This window comes from Diplotaxodon limnothrissa, linkage group LG20, assembly GCF_057381915.1.
Source record: "Diplotaxodon limnothrissa isolate DT_005_m linkage group LG20, D_limnothrissa_male_GT1.1, whole genome shotgun sequence".
In the NCBI taxonomy this organism is placed as follows: Eukaryota; Metazoa; Chordata; class Actinopteri; order Cichliformes; family Cichlidae; genus Diplotaxodon; species Diplotaxodon limnothrissa.
Window position 1 is genome coordinate 7,660,007 of NC_140615.1, and position 24,306 is coordinate 7,684,312.

Below are 24,306 nucleotides of genomic sequence, written 5' to 3' on the forward strand. Positions count from 1 at the left end.
AGTAGTCGTTTGTCTTCTGTGCTAAGTAGGTTATGCTGTTTCATGTAAGTACACAGATTAATGGACTAATGGTAATATATGGGGTGCTGAAATCGCAGATGTTGCAAAGCAGTATCTAATATATTTGGCCCACCTTCTGCTTTAAGCCCAGACTCTGCTGGAGGAAGTTAAATGATGAACTATTTATATTCCTCTCCCATACAGATAATACGCCGATCAAATTACAGCGAAGTTAATCTGTCGTGCCAAATTTCCAAGGACAAAACAAATGTAGAGGGCTCTGACGCCTCAAAAAACGAAAATGATTTTCTATTGGTGTTTTATTTGGTAATTACAAATCTGCTACATTAAGTACACAAATCAAAACAAACACTAACAGCATATAAATCAGATTAAATTCCTCAGAAGTTAAAAGTATTATTTTCTTGTTTCATTTTGAGAGGTGCTATATATCTATAAAACTCCAAACGCCAATCAAGTGTTTTGCTAGTATAAAATCTCTTTGAATATTTGTGTTATTTATTTATTTGCCATCATTCTTGTCGAAGCGTAGAAAAGCTTGACGTCCATGTGCTGTGCCTTAGAGGGGAAATGGTTTTGAAAGGATGCATCAAGCCAGCCGTCACCAACCGCGGCCCCCCTCCCCACACCACAGAGCACCTGAACAGTGCTTCTCTCAGTCCTCGTCACAGGGACGACAGATGCTGCATACTAAACAGAAGAAACAAGAGCTGCCCCTCAGCCTGAAACATGCAATTATTCTCCATTGCGCACACTGAGGCGGACCTACATGTTGACATATAAACAGTTACAATTAACTACTGAACGCTCATCCTGGCATTTTAGTTCACAGAACATTAACAGCATCACAAGTGACGCCACGCGTTCCCTTTAGCAAGAAAAATTGACCATCTGTGAGCTCAAGTCAGCAGCCACTGACGCTGATCAGGAGTGATTTTTCTGGCTGTCATGAAATGCATTTTAAATGTATGTTTTTTCTCCTGATTTTTTTTCTGTCTGTGATGTGACAAAACCTAGAATTAAGCTAGAATTTGACTCTGTTTGGCTACAGTAAATGTTTCCAGTCCTTTGAACAACACAAAGTAGTCATCACATCACACAAACGAAAGAAAGGAATCTGAAAATTAGGCTCCAAAACATTTCTTAGACAGCACAAAAATGAGTAGTTAGTATGTTATTAAAAGCCAGTTAAGCCCTCACCTTCCTACCCCGTTGAACATGATCAAAAGTGAGTCCCTGCCAGTAGCAGGCTTATTATTCAATATTTCACTCAATAGTGCACCATTGCCAGGTTCACCTTTGGAAGGTGTTTAAGATTAAAAGACCAGATTTTTCCACTTTCATGATTGAATAAAAGGCAACGGAGATGAGGCTCAAAAAGACTTTTAAAATGCTTTAAAAAATATCAAATAATAATAATAATAACATACTTCATAACATATATTTGGTTTAATTTGATAGCTTAGGCAAAAAATCTCCTTCAGCCACTCCTAACACAAACACAGCCTTCAGTAGATAGTAGTAAAATAAAAAGGAGATATATATGTGTATATATATATATCCTTTGCCAAAAACCCAGTGTGGCATCTTTGTTCTCTTGTCTCACCTCAAAGGAACGTGTATCTTAATTCTCATCAAAGCCCATAGACCTGTTTGTGTCGGAGATTAGCCCCAGAGCTTTAACCACAGAGCCGGCTTACTTATGGCTTTCCCAGAAAAAAATATCTCTTTTCCTTTGCTATCTGGATGTGCCTCACACTGTCAGTGACCATGTGGAGGCAGGAAAATATGAACAGGAGCTTAGTGTGAATAGAACAAGAGATTAGAGAAACTGGGAGAGTTGGGATGAAATGCGAATTATTCCAGTAACACTCTTCCTCACCTCAAACCTCTTGTCAGACAGAGTGGGAAACTTATCTGTATGTGTCAACAAACTGTGTTTACCCGGCTGTATTTGTGTATTTTATTCCTTAGCTGGCAGTACACGCAGTGCTGATGGTGGCAAGGACAGCGGAGGCATCGATATCCACACAGCACCGGGAGCTTTGTTTGACACGAGTCACCTGCCTCACAGAGATGATTCTGGCTGCAGACTCTTTAAAGAATTACAGATTAAAGAAATATCGATTTTTTTGTAGTTGTGAATTTGGCTGAGTAATCATATGCGGTGAAATGAAACAGTATGTTTTTTGCAAACATTGATTTAATACAGATAAAATTGCTGTTGTGTTATTGTGATGAAAGGTAAGTCATGAGCCGAGCTACAGGTCCCTGCGCTCTGGACCTGATTTTCTGTTAAGACTTCTGTTCTCACCCTGCTTCTGAGATGACCCCAGTACCATCATGCATCACTTTTAGGATGCTGTTATAGCCAGATGATGAGAAGTGCTTTGTGTTTGCCAAACATAGTGAGCGAGACATAGTTCCTCACACTATAGAATTATTTTTTTATCCTCATAAGTCTTTTAAATGCCATTTGGAGGAGTCCAAGGGTGATGCCAGGTGTGCCTGTCAAATTGACTGGTCTCGTCCTACCTGCTCTACCATAAAGTCTTGATGGAGGTGACTTCATGATGGATTGTGACTGGAGAGACTTTGCTGGCAGTTCTCCCATCCCTGCAACAAATTTCTGAAGCTCAGAGTAACCTTTTATTTTTCCCTCAGCCAAATTACCAACTGCAGAAAACTGTTTTACTCTTTAAAGATCTGAAGCTTTTTGGAACACTATAAATACTGGAAACGATGCTGATAATACCAAATGAATACAAATTCATACAGTCACGAACTCTTCTTCTCTGCCTCTATATCCAACTCTGTATGGTCTATTTGTGGTAGAATTCTCTCTATTCACTTTTCTAATATGTGTGACATTTTCCTTTATCGAGGCATGATTACCTAAAAACTCCCTAGGTGGGTGAATTCCACGAAGCAGCTGGAGAGGTGGAGCCTGGGAGTGGGATCACTGGCTTTGGCCAGCATGCACCTGAGAGCCCCTCAAGTTCTAATCCTAGTTTAATGCACTTACACGAATTAATTACGCTGAAGCTGCCGTCTTCAAAACGATTCATCCTTTTCAAAAGTGAACTTATTCATTCTCATTTATACCTGTCTTGTAATACGTGATGTATAAGCGAGCTTTTGATTAATGTTGATTGAATTAAGAGCCAATTAGTGACTTTTCATTTGGTTAGCTGTGGTCTATTTAATTTTTTCCCTTTATAATTTGTTATTCGCAAATTTTTCTTCAAATGCAAACTGTATATAATTATCTTTTGAAACCGCTCCTGACTGGTGGAAGAGGGCCCTTGCTTAATTTCTACTTTTGTGTCGTACCTCTTTTTCATCTCCTACACTGTAAAAACGACTCGAGGGAAAATAGGTTACCAAACCAGACTGCCGTTTTCTTTGAGATGTCGTTACACCTATTCATAACATCATGAAAGTGCCCACACTGACCGGCTCACCTGCTCAGACTAATACCTGTGGGAATCAAACCTATGACCTTTCAGTTATACAACTGTCCGGCTAATCTCTTGGGGTTAGAGAGAAAGCTACCGCTGCACTGAGAGTCGTCTGTTCCTATCCTCCAGCTGCTCTGTCATATCCATTTTCACATAGTTTGAATAGTAAAGGACACTCGGGGTTGAGAATAAACAGCACAGTGAACATAATTCTGTGTTTTCAGAATGCTCGCGTCTGTTCTTTGTCTAGATTACACCCACTCCTGTGTAATGAGCTTACACCACCTCCTATATCACGCAGTAACTTTGCCTGTTTTTGAAGTAATGATGCTTTATGCACACCTGAGATTGTGCGATTTCTATTTTGTATTGAAAGATGGCTCATAACTGGATCAATGTGCTTTTAAAGAAAAGTTGGCACAAAGCAGCAAGGCATCATGCAGTAATCAAATCATTAAGACCCGATCACTGTCAGAGTTTGTGTGTGTGTGTGTATATATATATATATATATATATATATATATATATATATATATATATATATATATATATATATATATATATATATATATATATATATATATATATATATATATTAAGCATTTTATATTCGAGTTGTTAATTCTGTTCAGATGAAACACCGATGCTTAGGGAGGTGGTCTGCTCTCCTTAGGTCACAAAGTTGAGTGGCTCCATTGTGGAGAGCTGTAAACAATCAGTAAACTGTAGCAGAGTAGAAGGTTTAGTCACAATAAGATTGTTATTCCACCTGCAGTAAATTATATTTGCAACATGGCTCTGTTTTGGGACCTCCTGCCCTGCTACAGCAGCGGCAGCGAGACCGGCTTCACAGAACAGAGCAGGCATCAATCATGGTGGACACGACATCAAGTAAATTGGGAATTAGCATGAAAAGCATGAAGGGCGGAGGTGGGTGAGCAAAGAATCTGAAGCAGCTTAAAAAACACGCTGCACATTAGATTTGCAAATACGAAGGGAATCAGCTGAGCCATCAGCTGATGTACTGTAGGCTGACACTGAGATTTGCTGGCTGAGCTCAGTTCTGTACGCTGCCCCAATTAAACCTACGCTAAAACATTTAGTCAAATGCGCATTCCATGAAATCGCAACCCAGCAGATAAAATGTCTCTATAGTGGCATGCTACAAAGTGGTGCTGAATAAAAAAACTCCAAACATTAAGTAAGTTTTGGAATTTTAGACGTTTGTTTTCCTTCCTTTGTGTAGTCTGTTGTGTCTGTAGCAAGATGTAAGATTTTCTGCACTAAATTAGTTATAATTAGTGCACACACTCTTGAATCATATTGAGGTCTCACTGGGTAACAGCTCTGTCAGTGTATGTCTCTCTGTGCGTCGTCTTTTCCTCAGCGTGATCCTCCACTTTTCCACCACAGTGTGTGTTTGTTACTTTGTGTGTCCCGTGTGATCTGACTCAGGAGAGGTAACACTTTCCCTGCTAAGTCCAGTCCCCCCTTCCCCTGCGATAAGATGATCTTGATAAGGCATGAAGATAGCGTTCAGCTACAAAAACTCAATTTCCTTACTCCTTTGGGGACATTAAACCATTTCCTTTTGCCTGAAAAAAACCCCACAAATGCAGGAATTCACATCAGCCTGGCCCTGCATTACAGCACCTTTTCCACCTCATTGGCTGGCCTTTCCAGATGCTATCAATAGGCAGGTGATTTTGGTGCAGCCCATAAGTTCTGCATTGCAGGGGCATAGGCAGTAAGCACAGATTGTGGTGCAGGTATCTATACGTTGTTTTTAGATTATCGGTAAAGCAATGGTCCCTGACTTAGAGGCAAACTCCTGAAAGCACAAAGTACTATAAAATATAGAACACCCTCCTTTCTGGAGGTTACAAGATTTGGAATGGTGTCATGCTCGGATTACAAGAAATGTCTATTCACATATCCCTTTGCTATCAGACCAACAAAGACTGTGAGTGAACACTTGCATATAGATTAGTAGTCTGTGTGTCTTTTGTAAAAACTTCCCTTTGGGCACACCCAGTGATTAGCAGCACTTGTCTTAGTGTTATAGAAATAATACAATAACGCCTCTCAGTCTCTGAATGCCTGGCTGAATCTTTTAGCAATTATATGAGGCAATACAGGAAAAAAAAAAACCCTCTTTGAATGTTGTCTGATTGACAGGTCTATAAAAAAGACAGGCATATAGAAAATTTTCATTTGCACATACCACTGTGAGCTTCACCAAGTCAAAGGAAAAATGATTTATACCAAATTTATAAACACTCTCTTATATCCTATCATTTGCGCCTATTTAGGAGTTGATTTAGAAAGCAGAGTTAATGCATTTGCTATGCTAGAGTGAGGGCAAACAAAAGAATAGTGTAAAATTTAATTTCTAGCAAAATAGCTGTCTTTTTCTTTGAGATGTACTTAGACTTGTTCAGTGTTTTTTTTCCTAACATAATGCTTTTTAGTTGAGAACAGAGGCTAGGAAACTCACTTAAAACAATTCATAAGCAAACACTGTCAAAAGTTGTAACAGATGTAGGAATTTTCTTTAGTTTATTTTGTTAGCACAGCTGAATTTGGTTCCTGTTGTTGCCAGGCAACAAATACCATGCTAGAGAAAGCTTGTAAGTTTTGGCTGTTATTGCCCAACAACAAAATCTTGCCCATGTAAGTAAAAAAATGTAATCATGGAGGCTTAAAAAACTACTGCATACAGATTTCTGTCCTGAAACCCACTCCCTACTGTCACCATTCATATGGTAATCCTAACTCAAAGCACACCCACTAATTACTGATACACTTGGTCCCTATTCACTGCAGTGACCAGCAGACACATTCAAGACACAAAGAAAGAAACTGAAACGATGGCCCGTGTATGGGACACACAAATTCATATGTTCATGTTTGGAACATGAGGATATGTGTTTTAATTGGTTACGCAAAAAATAAACAAAGAAAACAAACATAACAAGCAGGAAAATGGTAGATTTATTCAGGTAATGACAAGAGATGTCACGCTCAACAAATCCTGACTAGAAATCAATGGAAGAATTCCCAGATACCAAAAAATGGTGGTGGTTCGGCCTGCACCACCAAGGAGCTAATCAATAGCTAAACAGGAAAACCGATACTGTTGTTTGCAGTGATGCACGTCAAGATACATGACAGTTTCAACTGTGTGTTAGCATGTGTTCAGTATCTACTTGTTAAAGTGCAGACATGTGTAAGTCGACACACTGCTTTCCTGGCTAATGCAAATGTTTCTGGTGCTCTGGCGGAATAGAAAACACAAATGATTTATTGGCTGATGTTAGCTATTTGAAAGATTATTGATAGCATTTTTAACTGCCGATAAAAGAAAAGACAGGAGAAACACCTTCCAGCCATGTTTCGAGTGTTGACGTTGCACACTTTGTCCACCAGAGAGCACTCTGCAACTTTCCCTGTTAGCAAAAAGCCACAAACAACAATCAGCTAATCCAAGCAGAGTCAGGCAAAGCGTAAATAAGTGCAAATAACAAAGTTAGGGTAATCTGAGTATTTTTCATGCATCTGAAAGAAAAAAAACGTAGCGATAAACCCAACAGACAACAAAATATCGCATTTTAAATGACCAAATATTAGCATCGGTTTTAAAAATCCTGTATCATTCTGGCTCTGATAAACATGACTGCATTGTCACAAAACCTTGTACATAGCCTGCAGGGAAGTGTAAAGAACCCCCAAAACCATTCAACCTTATTTTGAAGCAACTGGTGATTTTATCCTTAGTGTTTTTATGTCCCAAAGCCCATGAAAATAAAAATTATCCCACCTGTTTACAGAGGAGCTTATTTTTGACAGCCTGAAATAACTGGAAAGGCGGAGGCAAGACTGGCTTCTATAAGAAAAAGAAAAACCCACTGTAATCAGCTCATCCACACTCTTCCCACAGTTCAGTTAGAAAACTACTTTCCAATTCTTTCCAAGACCCCTTATTGCTGTAGGCTATTTTTTGAGGGAAAATGGAAATACCGCTTTATTAATGCATGGCAGAATCCAAAGTCACATGTAACTTGTATTTTCATGTTTATATGGCTCCATGAATAAGACATTGTAAAAACATAATAACAGACTTTGCCAGATAAAACATGACATTTACATTACATTGCATTTGTAAAGCCCTTAAACCCAAGGGGTCTGTCTTCTTAGTACATTAGCGTGGAATCTCACTGCGTCAGCCGCATTTTACTAGTCTAGCAACACGTTTTTCTTACATAGCCTATAGTTGGATTACTGCCATCTTCTGGTGGTAACAGCACAGAACCTACTACTGAGCGCTGGTAGTAAGAAATACATAATGTAACACATACAAATTGTAGTAAAAATTTTAAAACTATATTCAATTTAATGTTTATTTGAAAAATTGAAAAGCCTGACCATCCCTAATGTGCATACCTGCATATAGTATAAGCATATTTTATAGACATACTCTAGTGCAGCGGTACCCAACCCCCGGGCCTCGGACCGGTACCGGTCCGTGAGTCGTTTGGTACCGGGCCGCGAGAGTAGAGGCTCAGGTGTGAAATGTATGGTTTTCAGGGTTTTTATTGGTTTTCAGCGTTATTTTGTTATCGTTTTTATCGTTAACTCGGTTTTCCTGGGTCTTTTCACGTGTGTTATGAATAAATCTTCTTTTTTTCGGTACCGGTACTAGTTTTATTTTTGTTGTATTTATCCGCGACACCTTAAAGGCTGGTCCGTGAAAATATTGTCGGGCATAAACCGGTCCGTGGCGCAAAAAAGGTTGGGGACCGCTGCTCTAGTGTAACAGTAAAGGACTGTACAGAAAGATACAAAGACTTTGATAGTGCGGCATCTTGATTACCCAAAAGGGCCCAGTTGACTTTTAGCACTCCTGACAAGAGCTGAATTTCATTAATGAACATCAGATGACTTTGGGATTATTAGCTGCCCTGTGTATGTGTGTTAGAATGAGCGTGTGTATGAGTCTATGCCTGCCCTCCTCTGTGACTAATGTATCATATGCGGCGGCAGGGTCGTCTATAAATAACAGCATGATGTTCACTTACTAAGAGGGAGGGGTGACTCGTGTCTTGCAGATGGATGAACGGGTGGACGATGTGTGTGTGTGTTTTCTTCTAAATCTCCTCGCCTGCATAGTCTAAGCGGTCAGTTAAGTTTTTGGGGTTTTTTTTCTTGAGCAAATCGTGTGCAACTCAATATTTGGCCCACACACTCGCAGAGCGCCTGAGGCTATGGTACACAGCAGTTGCACGCTACCCAGGCTTGTGCAGTGCCGTGGCTGATCTGTGTTTACCACATGCAGGATAGGTTGGGGTCTTAGTTCATACAACCTTGGGAAACAATAACAACACAGCTGTACTGCTGAGTGAGTGGGCATGCTTTGGCAGACCAATGTCAGATTATATCTGAAAAATAGCAGGATGGAGTTGGGGTGCTAGGTTGGCAACTGAGGCAGGTTTTCTCAGTCCTAAAGGGAAAAGATGACTATACAGAGAGGTTAATTATAAGTGCTTGCTGTCAAAACAGTTGGAGGTGTGTCAGCATTAGGAAGAGTCAAAAAACTGGCGATGGCTGATATCTTTGGAAAGACGTGCGTGTGGTGCAGCCCTAATGAAGTTATCATTAATGAGTAAAAAGATTGTGTAGAAAGTCAGATATTCCCACATTTATGGTTGGGAATCAAAATATGATATTGATCACTATACTGAAGTCACAGTTGTGAAAGATGCAGTCGCAAAACAGTTGACTCAGTTGACTTTAGAGCGATGATTTCATGTGTTCACTGTTAGTTTATTGATACTGGTTCAGATAAGCTGCTCACTTAATACTGCATATTCATGTACAAGAATAACAAGCTAATGCATGATGTGAAATGGGTCCAAACTATGCTTACATGTGCAGTGACAATAAAAAGAAAGGCAGTGTAATCCTTTAAGCCCTGTATCCGATGACTATTGAGAAACATGTTTATTCCCTGTCAGCTCTGCTCACTTACAAATGGGCTGCACCGGATTCGTCGTGAGGCTTTTCTATATAGAAAGCTTCCGCAATCAGTCTGTCTCCTGTTCAGTTTCTGGGGTATACTTTACATTTTGAAAGTAATGTTGTTGTCTTGCAATACTTCTAATATATAAGCAGCAGTTTTCACAGCCACGCTGCAGATACCCCTCTGTGGCACTGCAAAGGAAAGAAGGAAGCAAGAAGAATTACAATTATGAAGGCAGAGCATAGATTTTGGATACAGATACAAAAAAGTATGTATTGCATAGTTAGTCACACAGCATGTAGGACATTTCCACATGTGGCAGTCAGCCTTGGGCTAAAGCTCATTCTTAGCCTAAAGGATAGGCAGGAAGGAGCCTATGATTGCATTCAGAGCCCCCCGCTTAATGCTATACAGAATAATATGTCAAATCTTAACTGAGTTACTCTGAACACTCCTATCATAATAATATCCGAGTCGACTCAATGGATATCAAAATGTGTTATGATAATGTTAGAGCACATTTGAAGGGATGAATATGTTCCTCTTTAACTTCAGCCTGAAACATTAGAGCAGGGCTTCAAAAAACGCCTTTGTCTGCCGGACGAATACCTCGCTGTGATAATGTGAAAAAAAAGCCCTGTTTGCACAACTATTATTGTTTTCTCCACACAACTGCTCCTTTGTCAAACTAATGATTTCCTTCCCTTTGTCCAGAAGTCCTGTGCAGGATTTGCATGCAGAAAGTTAGAAAGAGAAAAAGCTGCAGTGTTTCGATTTAGTCCTTTTTCACCGGATTACAGAAATTTGTTGCGAGTTTGTTCAGCAATGAACGCATTCCCAGAACCTCAGACAATATCTCCTGAAAACAGCTGTGTTGAGAGACTCTGATTTTCCATGTGCTTATGTGTCCTAGCGTGCTCCCCCACCCCCTCGCCTTTCTCTGCGAATGGTACAGTCCATTTAAAAAGGCGCTTGTCATCTCTCAATGCTCTGTGTCCTTTCAACAGTCAGCTGCGGGGAGCACATTTCACAGGGGCAGTGCTGGCGCTCTAATGCACACACAGACACACTCATGCTGTTACCGAACTCTCAGAGACACACACACAGGCATGCTTGCACACTGACACACTCTCACCACACACACACAGCCTCTGAAACGTACACTCCTTCCAGCAAACACACATTTCCCCTGAGCCGGACGCCTCTCTTTAAGGGAAAGGACTAACTGCTCTGAGGATTTAACTTGGCTTTCTCATAAAACAAAAAGGGAAAAGGAGCAATCAGAACAGGGGAAAAAAAAGGAGGAATTTATTTGGGGGCACCTTCCTTCCCAGGAAATGGTCAACTTGTCAGTATGACACCTTGTCTGGATTCCCCTCTCTTCCTCAGGCAAAAATCCTGAAAATGATGGATGACAACAAGCAGCTTGCCCAGCGCATCGATGGGGCCATTCAGTCAGCCAGCCAGGAGGTGACCAACCTGCGGTCAGAGCTGAGCGCCACCAGCCGCAGACTGGCCGAGCTGGGAGCGACGGACTCTTCTGCCAGCGTGCTTGAGACCCTGCAGCACAACCACAATGGTAAGAGAGCCACGCTGGGAGTGAAGTGACGGTGTCTTCTTGTTCTTTTTGCCGAGAAGCTGTGAACATGTGGAGAAGGATGAGTGCGCTCTCATTCAGCTGTGTGTGAGTGTAGTCTTGCAGTGTGCGTCTTGAGTGTGCGGCTTATCATGGAGGACATCCAAGAGTGAAAAAAGCCTCCACTCATACCTCTGCTCATGGGAATAAGTGCATTTCAGAGTCAGCGAGAGAGCAGATGAATTGAACAAAAGAGGGGTTTATGTTGACTTGTGTCCACTTTCAGTTCTCCCTTAAAATCCCCTCTCATGTTGAATAATTAACCCCCTTAACCTTTAAGAGGAGAGGGGGGCGGGGGTAGTGCTGCACTTCAGTAAGGACAGAGTGGGTAAAGTTACAGCCTCTTTTTACTCTCAGGCACTCTGTGTGCTAGTTCAGTCGGCTCTCCCCTAACCGGGCAATGGATCTGCGTCTCTTGAGGAGGAAGGGAAAGGGGGCTGGTTTTAGGGTTGCTGTTGGTTACTGTTACTGAGAGCTGTTTGAATGGCTGCCCAGTGTATAGAGAAAGCTGCCTTCTGTTTGTGTGTGTGTGTGTGTGTGTGTGTGTGTGTGTGTGTGTGTGTGTTGCAGCTGCTTTATTTGCCCTTTTCCAAGTTTTATCTACTCAGTTTGACATATAGATAGGAAACAGATGGGAGTTTTTGTTTCTGTGCACATGCATAAGCATGGCTGACTGCATAAGCACGCGTGGCTAAATGTGTGCCCATGGGCTGCCGTGTCCCTTTAACTTCTGGCACACGCACATTCTCACACTCTTGCTCTTTCCGTAGCAGTCAGCTGGTACAGTGAGCGGTCTGATAGGATGCGTGCCATCCGGGCTTTGGCAGCACTCTACTATGAAACCACATCTCTCGCAGACACTTGTGAAATCAAGCTCAGTAATAGACCTGCTGTACTGCACTCTTAGATTAAAACACTGTTGGTGAACTTTCCTTTAGCAAAGACAGTGAGTCATTTGGTCCTCAGTTGACCTCTGTGGTGCTTTTTAATAGGGGAAAATTTGAACACAGGCTGTCGTATACAGCTGGTCAGGAACTGTTTGGTCATGTGTCAGCTTTGTTTTCAGTGGACTGACACTGTAGCCTTTCTGTTTCTTTGTCAGTGTGTATGTGCCTTGCCTTATCCCTTTAACCCTGATGCATGCTCACATTCCTGCTGGTTTCCATAGCAGTGTGTGTACCAGCGTGAGAGACAACAAGCACTCCTCTGGGAGGGTTTGAGCACTGATGTCATTGTCCTTTGGTTGCTGCTTCTCAGCTCAGCTGAAATGATGACTGAGTGATGTGCACGAATCACGTTCATCTGTGTGAATATTCTTTAAACATCCTAAAGACTGCAGAAAAACACTGTTGGTTTGCTCATTCTTACAACATTCCCAATGCTTCTGAAATGATACACCACGAGACGCTGAGCCCTATCTGTGGATCTTTTAGAAGATGTATTTTGTCAGACACAATTATCTGCAAATGCAGTGCTAAGTGGTTCTGAGTGCCCCCGATTTTCAACATCAAAAATGACATGCACACGTCCTTTTGTTACTGAAGATTATGGTTGCCAGTTCCTGCTTTTGTTTGCCCAGTGCATCTTCCCACTGTCATTGTGTTGCTGTCAATAAGTCTATTCTTTTTTTTTTTTCACACCCACCTCTTGCTGTCTGTTCTCTCAACCCCCTTTTTCTCCTTGTAGCTGTTCTTTACAGGCTCAGGGTGTATAATAGAAACAGCTAGGGATAGGAGGATTAGGTAATTTATCACCGGTGGCTGTGTTGAGAAGGGAGGTGTGTGGTAAGGGTCGCCGGTTCATTGCACAGCCGGCAGAGTAAGAGTCCTGAGGGAAGCTGTGTTGGGGGTGCTATCTGGCACTTCAGATCCAGCAGCACTAACCTTGCTAGTAGGCTAGCTTACCTTAATTGCATTCCTGCTTCCTGGGGGGGCTTACATTTGCATGTTTCATTCTTCCTGGCAAGTGCAAAGTTATAAGGAATTGGATGTACTTGATCATCTTCTAGTAGTTTTCCTCAGAGAATTACAAGCTCACAACTGTTTAGAAAACACAGAAAAAGACCACAAGATTTGACCTCACTGTCTTCCTCAAATGATCTTCCCTAACATGTTATCTGTCCTCTGAGCTCACACTTATCCTCCTCGTGGTCCCCGAAAGCACCGCATTTAACTCTGAAGGATGTTAAGCATCCATGAAACTGACCCCAAAGCTTCTGCCTGTGTGTGGCATGAGTTGGCATCATTTTATCTTTGTATATGGGAGAAAATGTCGCTATGGAAAGTTTGGGTGAGTGAAAAGCCCATTCATATTATGCTCATATTGCCCTATTTCTGTACGATGACCTTTGGATAGACGTATTTTTGAGATGTCTTTTATTTTACTTTTTTTCATAGTGGTCAAGAGACTTTTTATTTTCCACATACACTTTTGTCAAGGTGCATACATGTGGAAAAAATCATTCCATCTTCTTACTCTAGTCTCTGTGCTACACATATAACCGCACACTGGATTCGTTGGGGTTACTTTGATTATATGCGGCACAATTAGCACAGGTAAAGTAATTACTCAAAGTGCTGGCACATTAAACTGGTTCTTATTCTTATTTACTTTCACTAGCAGAGTCTTTCATACATGGTGGGATATCACCAAGATCCCCAGAGTTTACTGACAGTTGCTGACACTAATAAAAGCGCATTGTGGATCAACATTGGATATTTATCGTCACTAATTATATCCCAACCATCGCTGGTTGGATGTTTAGTTATGAATCATTCAAAGGTCAGTCATATTGTACTTAATGACTCATACAATCGGGGTAGTTGAGAGAGAGAGAGAGCCAAATATTCGTGAGCTTTTTTGCCAACACACAAAAGTCATGCTTTTCTGTCTGAAACTCATCAAAAACCTTTACATGATGTCGCAATCATTTCAGTTAATCACAGATTTTATCCACTCAATAACTGAAAACACAAAAAAAATGTTTATCATTCAGGAAGGCTTATCCAGGATATCAAGAATGAGTAGAGGCTATTATATCATTTAGCATGGAGCATTTGCTGTCTCTGTACATCATGAACGCACAGACAAACTCTGCATGTTAAAAAGCTACTGAGAACTCTCGTGTTCTTTAAATCTGTTCATGAAAAAGCCTCCTTGGCCACTGACATTAAACAGGATTAATAATATCAAGAAGGTATTTGCTTAAAAAGCAGTTACTCCTTTGGAGATGGAAGAGAAGAGCAACCTTGATGTAACAAGACTACTCATTCTGTTAAAGCTATTAGCTAGTACTCGAATTGGAATGAAATAGGTGCCGGTGCTATATAACAGCAACTTCACAGGTATTGGTTTAACTTATGTTTAACCTTACAATAATTACACCTTAAAGCAAGCTGGGGGATATCTGCACTCTCAAGCTGATGTGTTCTTGCGACGCCGCCTGCATTCATCAGTACAACATTGTGTGCGATTGAGCTTTCCTGTACCAGCAATGTGGAAGGACCAGTTGGCAACTTCCAAATCTCACTGAGAGTAACAGAGAGTCCTATGTTTTACTTGCTGTGAAACAAAAATGTATGCCCCATCTGTTCCTAACACTTCCCTTTCAGGCTTACTAAGGTAACGTGGCATTTCAGCAAAATTACTTTGGTCTGTGATTGCAATTTTTACACGTGAGTGCAGATCTCTTTCTGCTCAGTGGGGCTCCCGCCATTCTGCGTGCAGCGTTACCAATCAGTTGTCAGTATTGGAGAGACACTGCTTCCACAGTAAATGCTTCATTACCATCAAGAAGAGCAGCTTGGACATTTGTATTCGTCTGGTGTACAGCGAGTACTTGTTCTTAAGCTAACACAAGTGATGCCCTCATGTTTCCTGGTTTGCATATATATACACAGAACAGGGAGAAGATGTCTTCTGTTTTACAACTAGTTACTTTAACATACAAGTGCTTAGTGTACTTATTTTAAATTAGTACCCTCAGAACTGGGTGTAATGATTCTAGTGATTTTCTTTTTAACCTTTTAGTAAAATTGAGGGATATATCAAAAATTAAGAATTGTAAGCAAAGCTGAAGGTTGCATTGAATGTTTGGTCACTGCCATTCCCGTCTCAAGCCCCAGTGAAGAGAACCTTTCCACTGTTCTCTTATTTTGTTGTTAAGTTGAGATGCTGTCAAAATCTCTGCAGAGTCATTCAAGTGTAGAATGTCCTCACATAGATTACAGGTTTTTCCATGAATTTGATTTCCTGCTGTATTTTGTCTTTGCAGGCAGTGTCTGGGAAAAGTTGACATTTTGCAACATGCCATTACCTTCGTACCCTTTCACACTCACTTTTATTGATTTGACGAAGAGCTATTGGTGTGAAGCTGCTGTCACTCAAATGAGCATTTGGTGTAGGGTCCCCGCTCCGTGACTGAAAAACAAAAAAACGAAATAAGCTATAGGAAAGCAATAGCATGGTAATACATGGGGATTAAAGTGGTGTTTGTCAGATTGGGCGTAGCTGTGCAGCGTGGGGAAATCACTTAGAAATAAGCGAGTGAAATAATAACGTGTGGATTTTTCTTTGAGTACAGACTGTGATCAGTGGACCTGTGGTGCTTCTCCCATTTTCACTGCTCTTTGTGGATTTAGCCAAATAAATTCAAGAGATGTTATGCAGGCTGATTTCCTACCATTCGATGTTATTAGGGTAGTGTCAAATGTAGAATTCAGTGAATTAATCCACTCAGCATCATCACCTTAAATTTAAATTGATGTCTGCTATCCTTGCTCTATCCGAGTAACACTACCCTAGATGTTTACAGTTGTGCACTGTGTGTCCAACACAGTGCACAACTGTAAACTCATGTAACCTCAGAATAACACAAAGTTAGTGTGCTTCATTTTATTTTGTAAGACATTTCACAAAAATACTATATGTACAAGCACACAAAGAATAAACTAAAAAAAACACACATTAACCTTGCTATCAGCTTTAATTACTTGTTAACTGAAGGTAATGTTAACGCCATTTCAGGTTATTCCGGCCCAATTTAACCCTCCAGTTTAATACACTCATAAAATACTGCAGTTGCCTCAGACTGTGAAAATGGCACCAAATCTCATTAGTGTTTTTTCTTTCTTTTGTCGATGGAGATGGCTTTTGAATCCCTCTCTGTCTACGGCGATGAGAAACTTAATGACTTGTGTGAGGAAAAATGATAGCCCTCCTCAGGTTTCATGTTTATGGCACATTTTATAGTCATTTATTTGACAAAGTTACCCAACAGATGGTTACTCATCAGAGCATTTCTCAAAAGTGCCACAAAAATTGGATCCGCCACAGTTGCCTTTGGCATTTAGCTCCTCTTGTGGCATCAAATGCGGTAACTTTCATAATGAATCCCATGTTTATAAGGAATCGCCACCAAATGAAGGTATTTATTTCAAATCAAATGACCCAGGCTTATTCTATGATGATACTGAAACATGAATGTGTTTGAAGGTACTTTCGTAAATAGGATGTTAAAGATAGGTGATGATTGTCTGTAGCCATATGTTTAGAGGTCATTCATTAACATACGAGTGTAGTCATCAAGCCGTCGTTTTAGCAGAGAAGTTGTTAGGCCCAACACCTGGGACTGGGCCAGAAAGGGGGGTGGGTTTGAGGACTTGGCGTGGTCTAAAAAAATCACATTTTGAACATACACTAATGTTTGTTCTGGGCAAACCTTTGGTCCCAGTATACTTGTAGGCTACGTTATAATGTACCGTGCCCTGAACATTTTTACAGACCGAGCACAAGCCATATGGCATTCCCTAATGTCAGAAACCTTCCCCAGCAGGATAGTTTGCCCCAACACATTGGATAGAGTAGGGCATCAACCCAAAGAGCACAACATCCCAGATCCCAAACTGACTGAAGCTGAGACAAGCCTGATCTGCATAGACCCCGCCCCAGAAATCACAGGACCCATACAATCTGGCAGCGTAAGGGAGATCTATATAATATTAGCCAGGATGCTGTAATGATGTGTTTGGGTGTGATATGCTGTTAGTATGTCAAGTTTGAGCTCGCCGGAGAGTGGCTGTGCATCGTCAGCACTTCCACATATAGATACACAGACTCACACACAGGTCTCTTTGACCTTGTCACAAATCATTGTGACAGAAGAAGTGTTTTCCAGATAGTTATGAGCTACCAACACACCTCGAGACACTAGCAGTGATTCGTTCTGACACTAAAAAACATACAAATTAAACCCACATCCCGAAATTAAACTATCCTCCGCTACTATTTACTCTTCGCTTGAACAGACAGTCCACTGCCCTTCGTTTCATTTTGGTAGGTCAGGTCTACAATATATATTTGATGTTTTAGGTTGGTCACGTTGTAGTATGCATTAATGAGTTGGAGCAGCTCTCTGGAATGTAAATTTATGTTGCCCGTTGTCCTCCAGCTTGCCTTTGCTGGAAAGTAATGCTAACAGTACTCTCGCACACAGCGGCAGATGGCTCGAGCAAGTGTCCTCAGAAATTGGTGACTTTGCACATATTCAGATGCCACGAAGTGCAAATTCTGAGCTCTGTCTTGCAGAACTGTGGAGGTAGAGGGTGAGAAAGAGCAAAAGTACAAAGAATTTGTAACTTTTCCCATATTTACGAGAGGATTTGGAATATTCTTTTGCTCTATGAGGTAGACAGGCCAGCGTAATAAATGGTGCACCACGTGAGTAGACTACTGTGAACAATGATTAAAACTCTCATTAATGTGATAAAAAGCTTCATTAGTGGGCGATCGTGGTGGACATCATTGTTTTTATACTGCAACTGTGGCCTTTCTTTTTAATGTGCGTCATGGGAGCTCAGATATTTCAGAACAAACTTGTTCCTCCTGATAATGTGGGTGAGAATCTTTGGTAACGGCGTCGTTTTCACTGATCCAGTGATCATAAAGGAAATAAAATGGGAAATTAGAGCAGCTGAATATAGGCTATAGTGAATTTACATTGGATGGGATGCTGATGTATAAAGTCTGCACAGTGGAAGCAGATACGTTTGCTCTGTAGCCCCAGAGAATGGCTACTAATAGGCTCAGATAGGAGATGAGGAAAGAGCCCCCCCAGTGGTATTCAAATGATGTGATATGACGGGAACTGGGGAAAGGGGAGGGGTCTGGTCTGCTGAGGGGCTGCCTAACATTTTGTCAGCAATTACTCACAATGAGGTGTGGCGAGGTGATGGGTTGCAGCGGCAGCAATGATACATATATATAATGACATTTTCACTGTTCATCTCACATTTCTTTGAAGCGGTAGTGGTACATGATTTGAGTTTCAGCTAATTTGGACCTACAATGCATGTAATCATAACAAAATGCTTGACCAATATGTGGAGATGATCCGCAACTTGATGTCAACCCTTACTCCTCGGCAGTCTTCAAGTGTTGAGATAGTATTAAGTTTCCAAACAAGACGTTAATTGATCTGTTGAGATTAATATCATTTATTATTCCCACGGCACATCCAAACAAACTTTGGCAAGCATAAAGTGTTAATATATTGTACCACCTTATGATAAATAAATAATAATTTAGCAAGAGCTGGGCGTTTAATAATGACATGGTTATGTAAAACAGCGTTCATCTTCTTCAGGGTGTTCATTTTTCATCCGTGCAAGGGGATACATAAGTGTGTGCATCCGAAGCTGATAAGCTAAATTTGGTTGCAGGTATGACTGAATAGAATGACTGCAAATGCACTGCAGAGGCATTGCCTCGCCTCGGAGCATTTTCAGACATATGTACTGGTCTGGGTTCAGATTTTTCCTTGCACGTATCCCACTGCAACCGATTAAGAGCTGACAAATAGAGTAGGATCTCGGATCAGTGATTCTGTAAAGCCTCTGCTCATGTGTCAAACGGTTTCCAGCAGCACAGAAGGACTAGTCAAGGGAGCTGTTTCAAAGTGTTTGTGAGGCATTGCCTTGAAATTGCTATATTACTCTTGGAAAAGCGCACAGGATGTTATGTTCTTGGCCAAAGCCGTTGACGTTTAATGTTTACAGACAAGGATCGGTGGGAGTGCAGAGGTATTCTTTCACAGTTGACACTAAGGTAGTTATTTGAGTATTAAATACTCCCATCCACCTCCCACATTTTGTACTTAGCACACTGTTTGGAATGGAGCCCCTAAATCTTGCTGGTGGTTTTGAGTCTAGAGCAGCTTATTATTAAGACATACCACCTAACCCTTTAGCTGTCTAATAGTAATTTTAGGGAAATATTTTTTCTTTCTTTGTCTATGATCACATTAGATGCATTATGAGTGTTGCTGGTGACAGCCAGAAGTCGGTGGGTGCAGACACATTATCAGTCTTATATGCTATGCAAACCTTCATAAATTGCAAGCTGTCAGAGTTGCAGCTTTTAGGCATGAAATTATAAAATCGAATCTAACAAGGGAGTTCATTTCCTGTATTGTTGTCCTGTCTCATATCTCCCTAAATTTCTTTTTTACATTTTCTACTTGGAAATCGTAAAAGGGTTCCCCAGTTTTTTAGTTTTCTTTTTTGTGTGTGTGGATGCAACCAAAAGAGGCAAAAAAAAAAATCCTGTTAGCTTACCCGGGTTTTTTTGTTTGTTTTTTGCTTCTACATAGCAACAGCCAGCATAAACAGATAAAATGCTGTGTTTACGTTTGTTCTAGTCAGTTAATCAGGCCTGGCTTTTGTGAATCTGAGTGATCATCCAGCTTCCAATTGTCCATCTATCAGCACGCAGACTGTCCAGCCAGCTGGTGCCTGCTGGGTTGAAGAGGCAGACTGGGCAAGGCTAGATGTCACAGTGGTGGCAGGTGGGAGCCACCATCAGGTATCGTAATGCCCGCTGGCACAGGCGAGACTGTCTCGAAGCAGCATGACTTGGTAGAGAGAGAGGGGGAGAAAGAGGGAGGGGGAGGCATCTTGATCCATGCGTGTGCCAACCCTGACAAATTGGATAAAGCCTCCAGTGGACTGGCACAGTAGATGTAGAGGGCAGAGGGAGGGAGGGAGGGAAGAGGGTGTTGGTTAGCAGATGTGTGTGTCATCACAGGCCTGGCATCATGCTGAAGGGGAGGAAACATTATTTACACTAATGTACGTAAACAGACAGATACATGCAGATGCAGTGCAAAAGTTGACGTCTGTGTGCGTATGTGAGGACCTTCACTTTCATATAGAGCTGGGCGATATGAGATTTTTTCATATCACGATATGTTTTTTTCATTTCAGGCGATAACGATATCTATCACGATATCAGCCAAATAACTATATTTGTAAGATTTAATTGTGCCGTTGCTCACAAGTAAAATGTGAAATAATCAGCAGCTTGTTCTTATTTAAATATTTATTTCCCATAATAAGTTCAACAGGGTAGATGTACTTAAGGAACATGAGACTTTTTCAGATAAATAAAGGCAAATATTGCAAACTACACAAAAGGCAGCCGCTAAAGCGTTTAAGTTTCAAAATAGAACAAACAAAACAGACTACTAAATTGTCAATTCCACTTAGAAACAAAATATTAATTCTAAAAATAAATCTTAGTTTGTTTTACAGAAGAACAGACAAAACTGACTAACTTTTGTCAGTATCAAATAAACTGAGAACTAAAAGGAAATTCTCAATCTCTCCTTGTTGTATAGCTGAGCTTTTCAAACAGTTTTAACAGTTACTTTAGTCTGACAAAAGCCAAATGACGAATTAGCGCTTCCAGTCAGAGACTGAGGCTACGTCCACACGTACACGGGTATTTTTGAAAATGGAGATTTTCCGTTTTCGTTTTAAAAAATAATCCCGTCCACACATAAAGGCAGAAATGAAGGAAAACGCTGCTATGAACATGCCAAAGCAGCAGGTGGCGCTAGATTCCTAACCGTGCCGAAATGTTGGCCAATCAGAAGTCTAGAAGCCTCGGTGGGAAAAAGTAAACAAAGCTGCGGCATAGCAGCAGAACCGAGTCGTATGTGTGGACGGACAGTAACTGTGTGTATATGTAAGCATTTAAACACTGCAGAGAGTAGAATTAACAGTAACAGTATTGTAGAAATTCATTTCACCGAAACAATAACGTGGCGCACAGTGACGTATGCACCAGTTTATTGTATTTCCAGACTTGCTTTCGGCACAATTTACAGTGCACGCTACTCTGTTTTTTGTCAGACTTGAAATAGCCGAAATACCTTCACACTACGGAACTTCTATGGCTCTTCCGTTCGACAATCTCTCCGGCATTGGAACCATCATCTGTTTTCTCTTCGGTCACGCTCGGTTGATTTTTCTAGTCGGCACACTCATTTCCTCCATTACCCGGGCGGTACGGTGGCTGGCTGCTTCCCAAACAAATACACATGTGCGCCTTGGCACTTGTGCTGTACGTAACAAGTCACGCGACGTGACGCTGCGGCTGTGATTGGTTCGGCTCTGCGCTACTTAATTTGGATTGGCTGACCTTTTTTTTTTTTTTTTTTAGGAGGACAAGAGCGGCGAGGTCTATCGCGATAGCTTAATTTCTCTATCGAGTAAAAGTTATATCGCGATACATATCGTTATCGTTCTATCGCCCAGCTCTACTTTCATAGCAAGGCTAAAAATACTGCCTTACGGTTCTGTTTTCACAGGTACACACACTGCCTGTCTAGGTGTACTTTTCATCCTCTACCTCATTAGTTTTTCACATGTCTTAACCAGATTTTTAAAATTTATTTTGCCTCTATTATTTATTTGAAAAGTCACTCGAATTTCAGTTCTTCTGGTGCATCTTCGTCTTCAGGCTTGTCTTTAAATTCTACGAATGCTGCATGTTCAATTATAATATAGTTGTTGTTCTACGTTCATTTGTCTATAGTAGTTCATATACATTGGTTAAAGTATGTGCATAAGTTACAATAATGACTCTATTTTTTTTTATAACAAATTTCAATCAGTTATATTCAACCGTAAATTAAAGTTCATTTTCATACCTTTTCAAGCACAAAATAGGTGGCAAACTGTCAAAGAAAGTGCAGGTGTGCATTGAGTATTCTGTGTCAGCATGTCATACCTTAAGTTGATAGCTGAAGTTGCTCATTTACATTAAACTAAGGCAATTAGAGATTTCTCACAGTTGGTTTAAACTCTAAAAAGATGAAAATAGCTAAAAATGTTCATTCTGAGATGTAACCCCTTTTCGTCATCTTGCAATCCTTTTCAAGATTTTCTGTGAATGCAGATTAGCTCATTCAAATTTAATAATTGGCTGGACAGAAAATATAAAAGAAAAAAAAGGCTCTAACAAGCCATGTTAGGGGAACAGTGTTTTACTGGTTCCACTATCCTGTCGCTCACTGTGGTGCAGCTTTTGTTATGTAGTAAAGTAATGCAAAAAGTAATCTATTACACATAATACACAGAGCCCATTTCTTTAAAGTAATGCAGTAGGTTACTTAATTACTCCCAGGAGAAAGTATTTTGTTTGACTACTTGTTACATTTATTTTTTCGTTTCTCTATAAAATGACCTGAAACGTGTTTTCTCATCATCATTATAGTTAGCAAAAAGCAACAACGAAAAACTATGCAGCTACAAACACAGAAATCACAAATACAAAAACTCTACAAAAGTCAAACGTTACATCAGTCATCTCAGTGTCCAAGAAAAATGGATGAACATGATCAGTTGACACGTGACTTAAGCAACTCTTAAGTCACTCTTAAACCATTCACTGAAATATGGGAAAAGCTCACCTGCAAGGGGTCCACCTGCAGGATACCAGTACTAACTGCTGTAGTAAATGTTGCCTCTTGCACTAAAAATAATCTAAGCAAGCTACGCTTAATCTGGACATAAAAATAACTACTGTATCCAAGCAGTGTCCATCACTTTTATTTGCTTCTTAAAACAAGTTATGATGTAATTGGTGTTTTTTATAGTGGGTTTATTTCTGTTCCTGTTTCCTATATGTGTGGCTTGTCTAATTTATTTTTGTTCTGCTTCATTAAAAAAAGAGTTTTGCCTGTGCCCTGTTGTAAATATCTATTCTTGAAATGATTTATTAAAGCTACAAAATTTGTAGTACAAAGTGCGAGTGGATAAACTGCCAGTACTTTCTTCCAGTTGGCATTGTAGACTCTGACCCGTGCTCTTGTGGAGAAGCTCCACTTGGTGCTACTAGTGTTGCTGGTGGTGGACCACCTTTTTACTCTTGAGCCAGACAAACTTCCAAAAACTCACAAAAACTTCTAAAAACTACTTAGCTGAGCATCAAGCCCTAGAAACGTTGTTAGGACAACAAAAAATAATAACTCTTAAAATTTTCATGCATGTTCTGGTTGTATCTTAGTAGCTGGATTTTATCTGAGACATGACAAATAGACAGGTACTGCCAGCTGCTGTGTCAGTCTAGAGGTAGTCATGATACTTCGTCTCTCTCGAGTGAAGAGGCTTTGTCTCGTAGCTCTCATCCAAACAAGGAGAGTTCACCCAGAGTTCAAAAGGAAGTTGAGAGGGAGAGCAAGATTTTTGCTTCCCCCCTGTGTCAGTCACTCCCCACCTTTTGAGTCTTAATCCTCTCAGAAGAGAAGTTGTTGGTTTGACAGCTGGTAGGTTGCAGATTCTTCCTATCAGCCACTTTTTTTGAAACACGTATGCTGTAAACAAAGGATTTGTCATCTTAGGGAATATCAAGAGGAATCTTTGACTCAGTCAGCCTCAGGGAATGACGTTCTTACTTATTTATCCACTTATTTGCTTGTCAGAGATGCAGATTATAAGTAAAGCTCTCCAGTGCATCTGGGTAATTAAAACCCTTGTGGTGTAGTTTAGAACAAACTCTATCATTTAGAAGTGGTACAGGGCTGACCAAGCACCACTTATTTTGAGGGGGATTCGGAGAAGAAAAGGTCTAGGGGTGGATATCAGAGATTGACATATGATTTTGTTCCATATTATAAGTGGGGTAAAATACTGCATAGGTTTTGAGTATCACTGAAAAAGTTTCAGCATTTTTACATCTGAAAAAATGCTTGCCTATGAGTCAGGTGAGCAGAAGCACCGCTGTCGGGAGTTTGACAAACAGTTTTCCAATGCACTGTCAGAAAAAAACATGCTAGCTTTAATAGAAAGAGTTGCAAAGCCTAGAAGGATGTGATTCAGATGGGCTGG

The 24,306-nt window shown here is 40.6% G+C and overlaps 1 protein-coding gene across 1 annotated transcript in view; it reads left to right on the forward strand.

The window, feature by feature from the left end:
• Positions 1-24,306, forward strand: part of kazna (kazrin, periplakin interacting protein a) — a 200,169-nt gene that overhangs the window by 55,353 nt on the left and 120,510 nt on the right. The window contains exon 4 of the mRNA XM_085345542.1: positions 10,891-11,080. Within this exon, the coding sequence (XP_085201668.1) occupies positions 10,891-11,080 (190 nt within the window). The remainder of the gene's footprint in view (positions 1-10,890; positions 11,081-24,306) is intronic.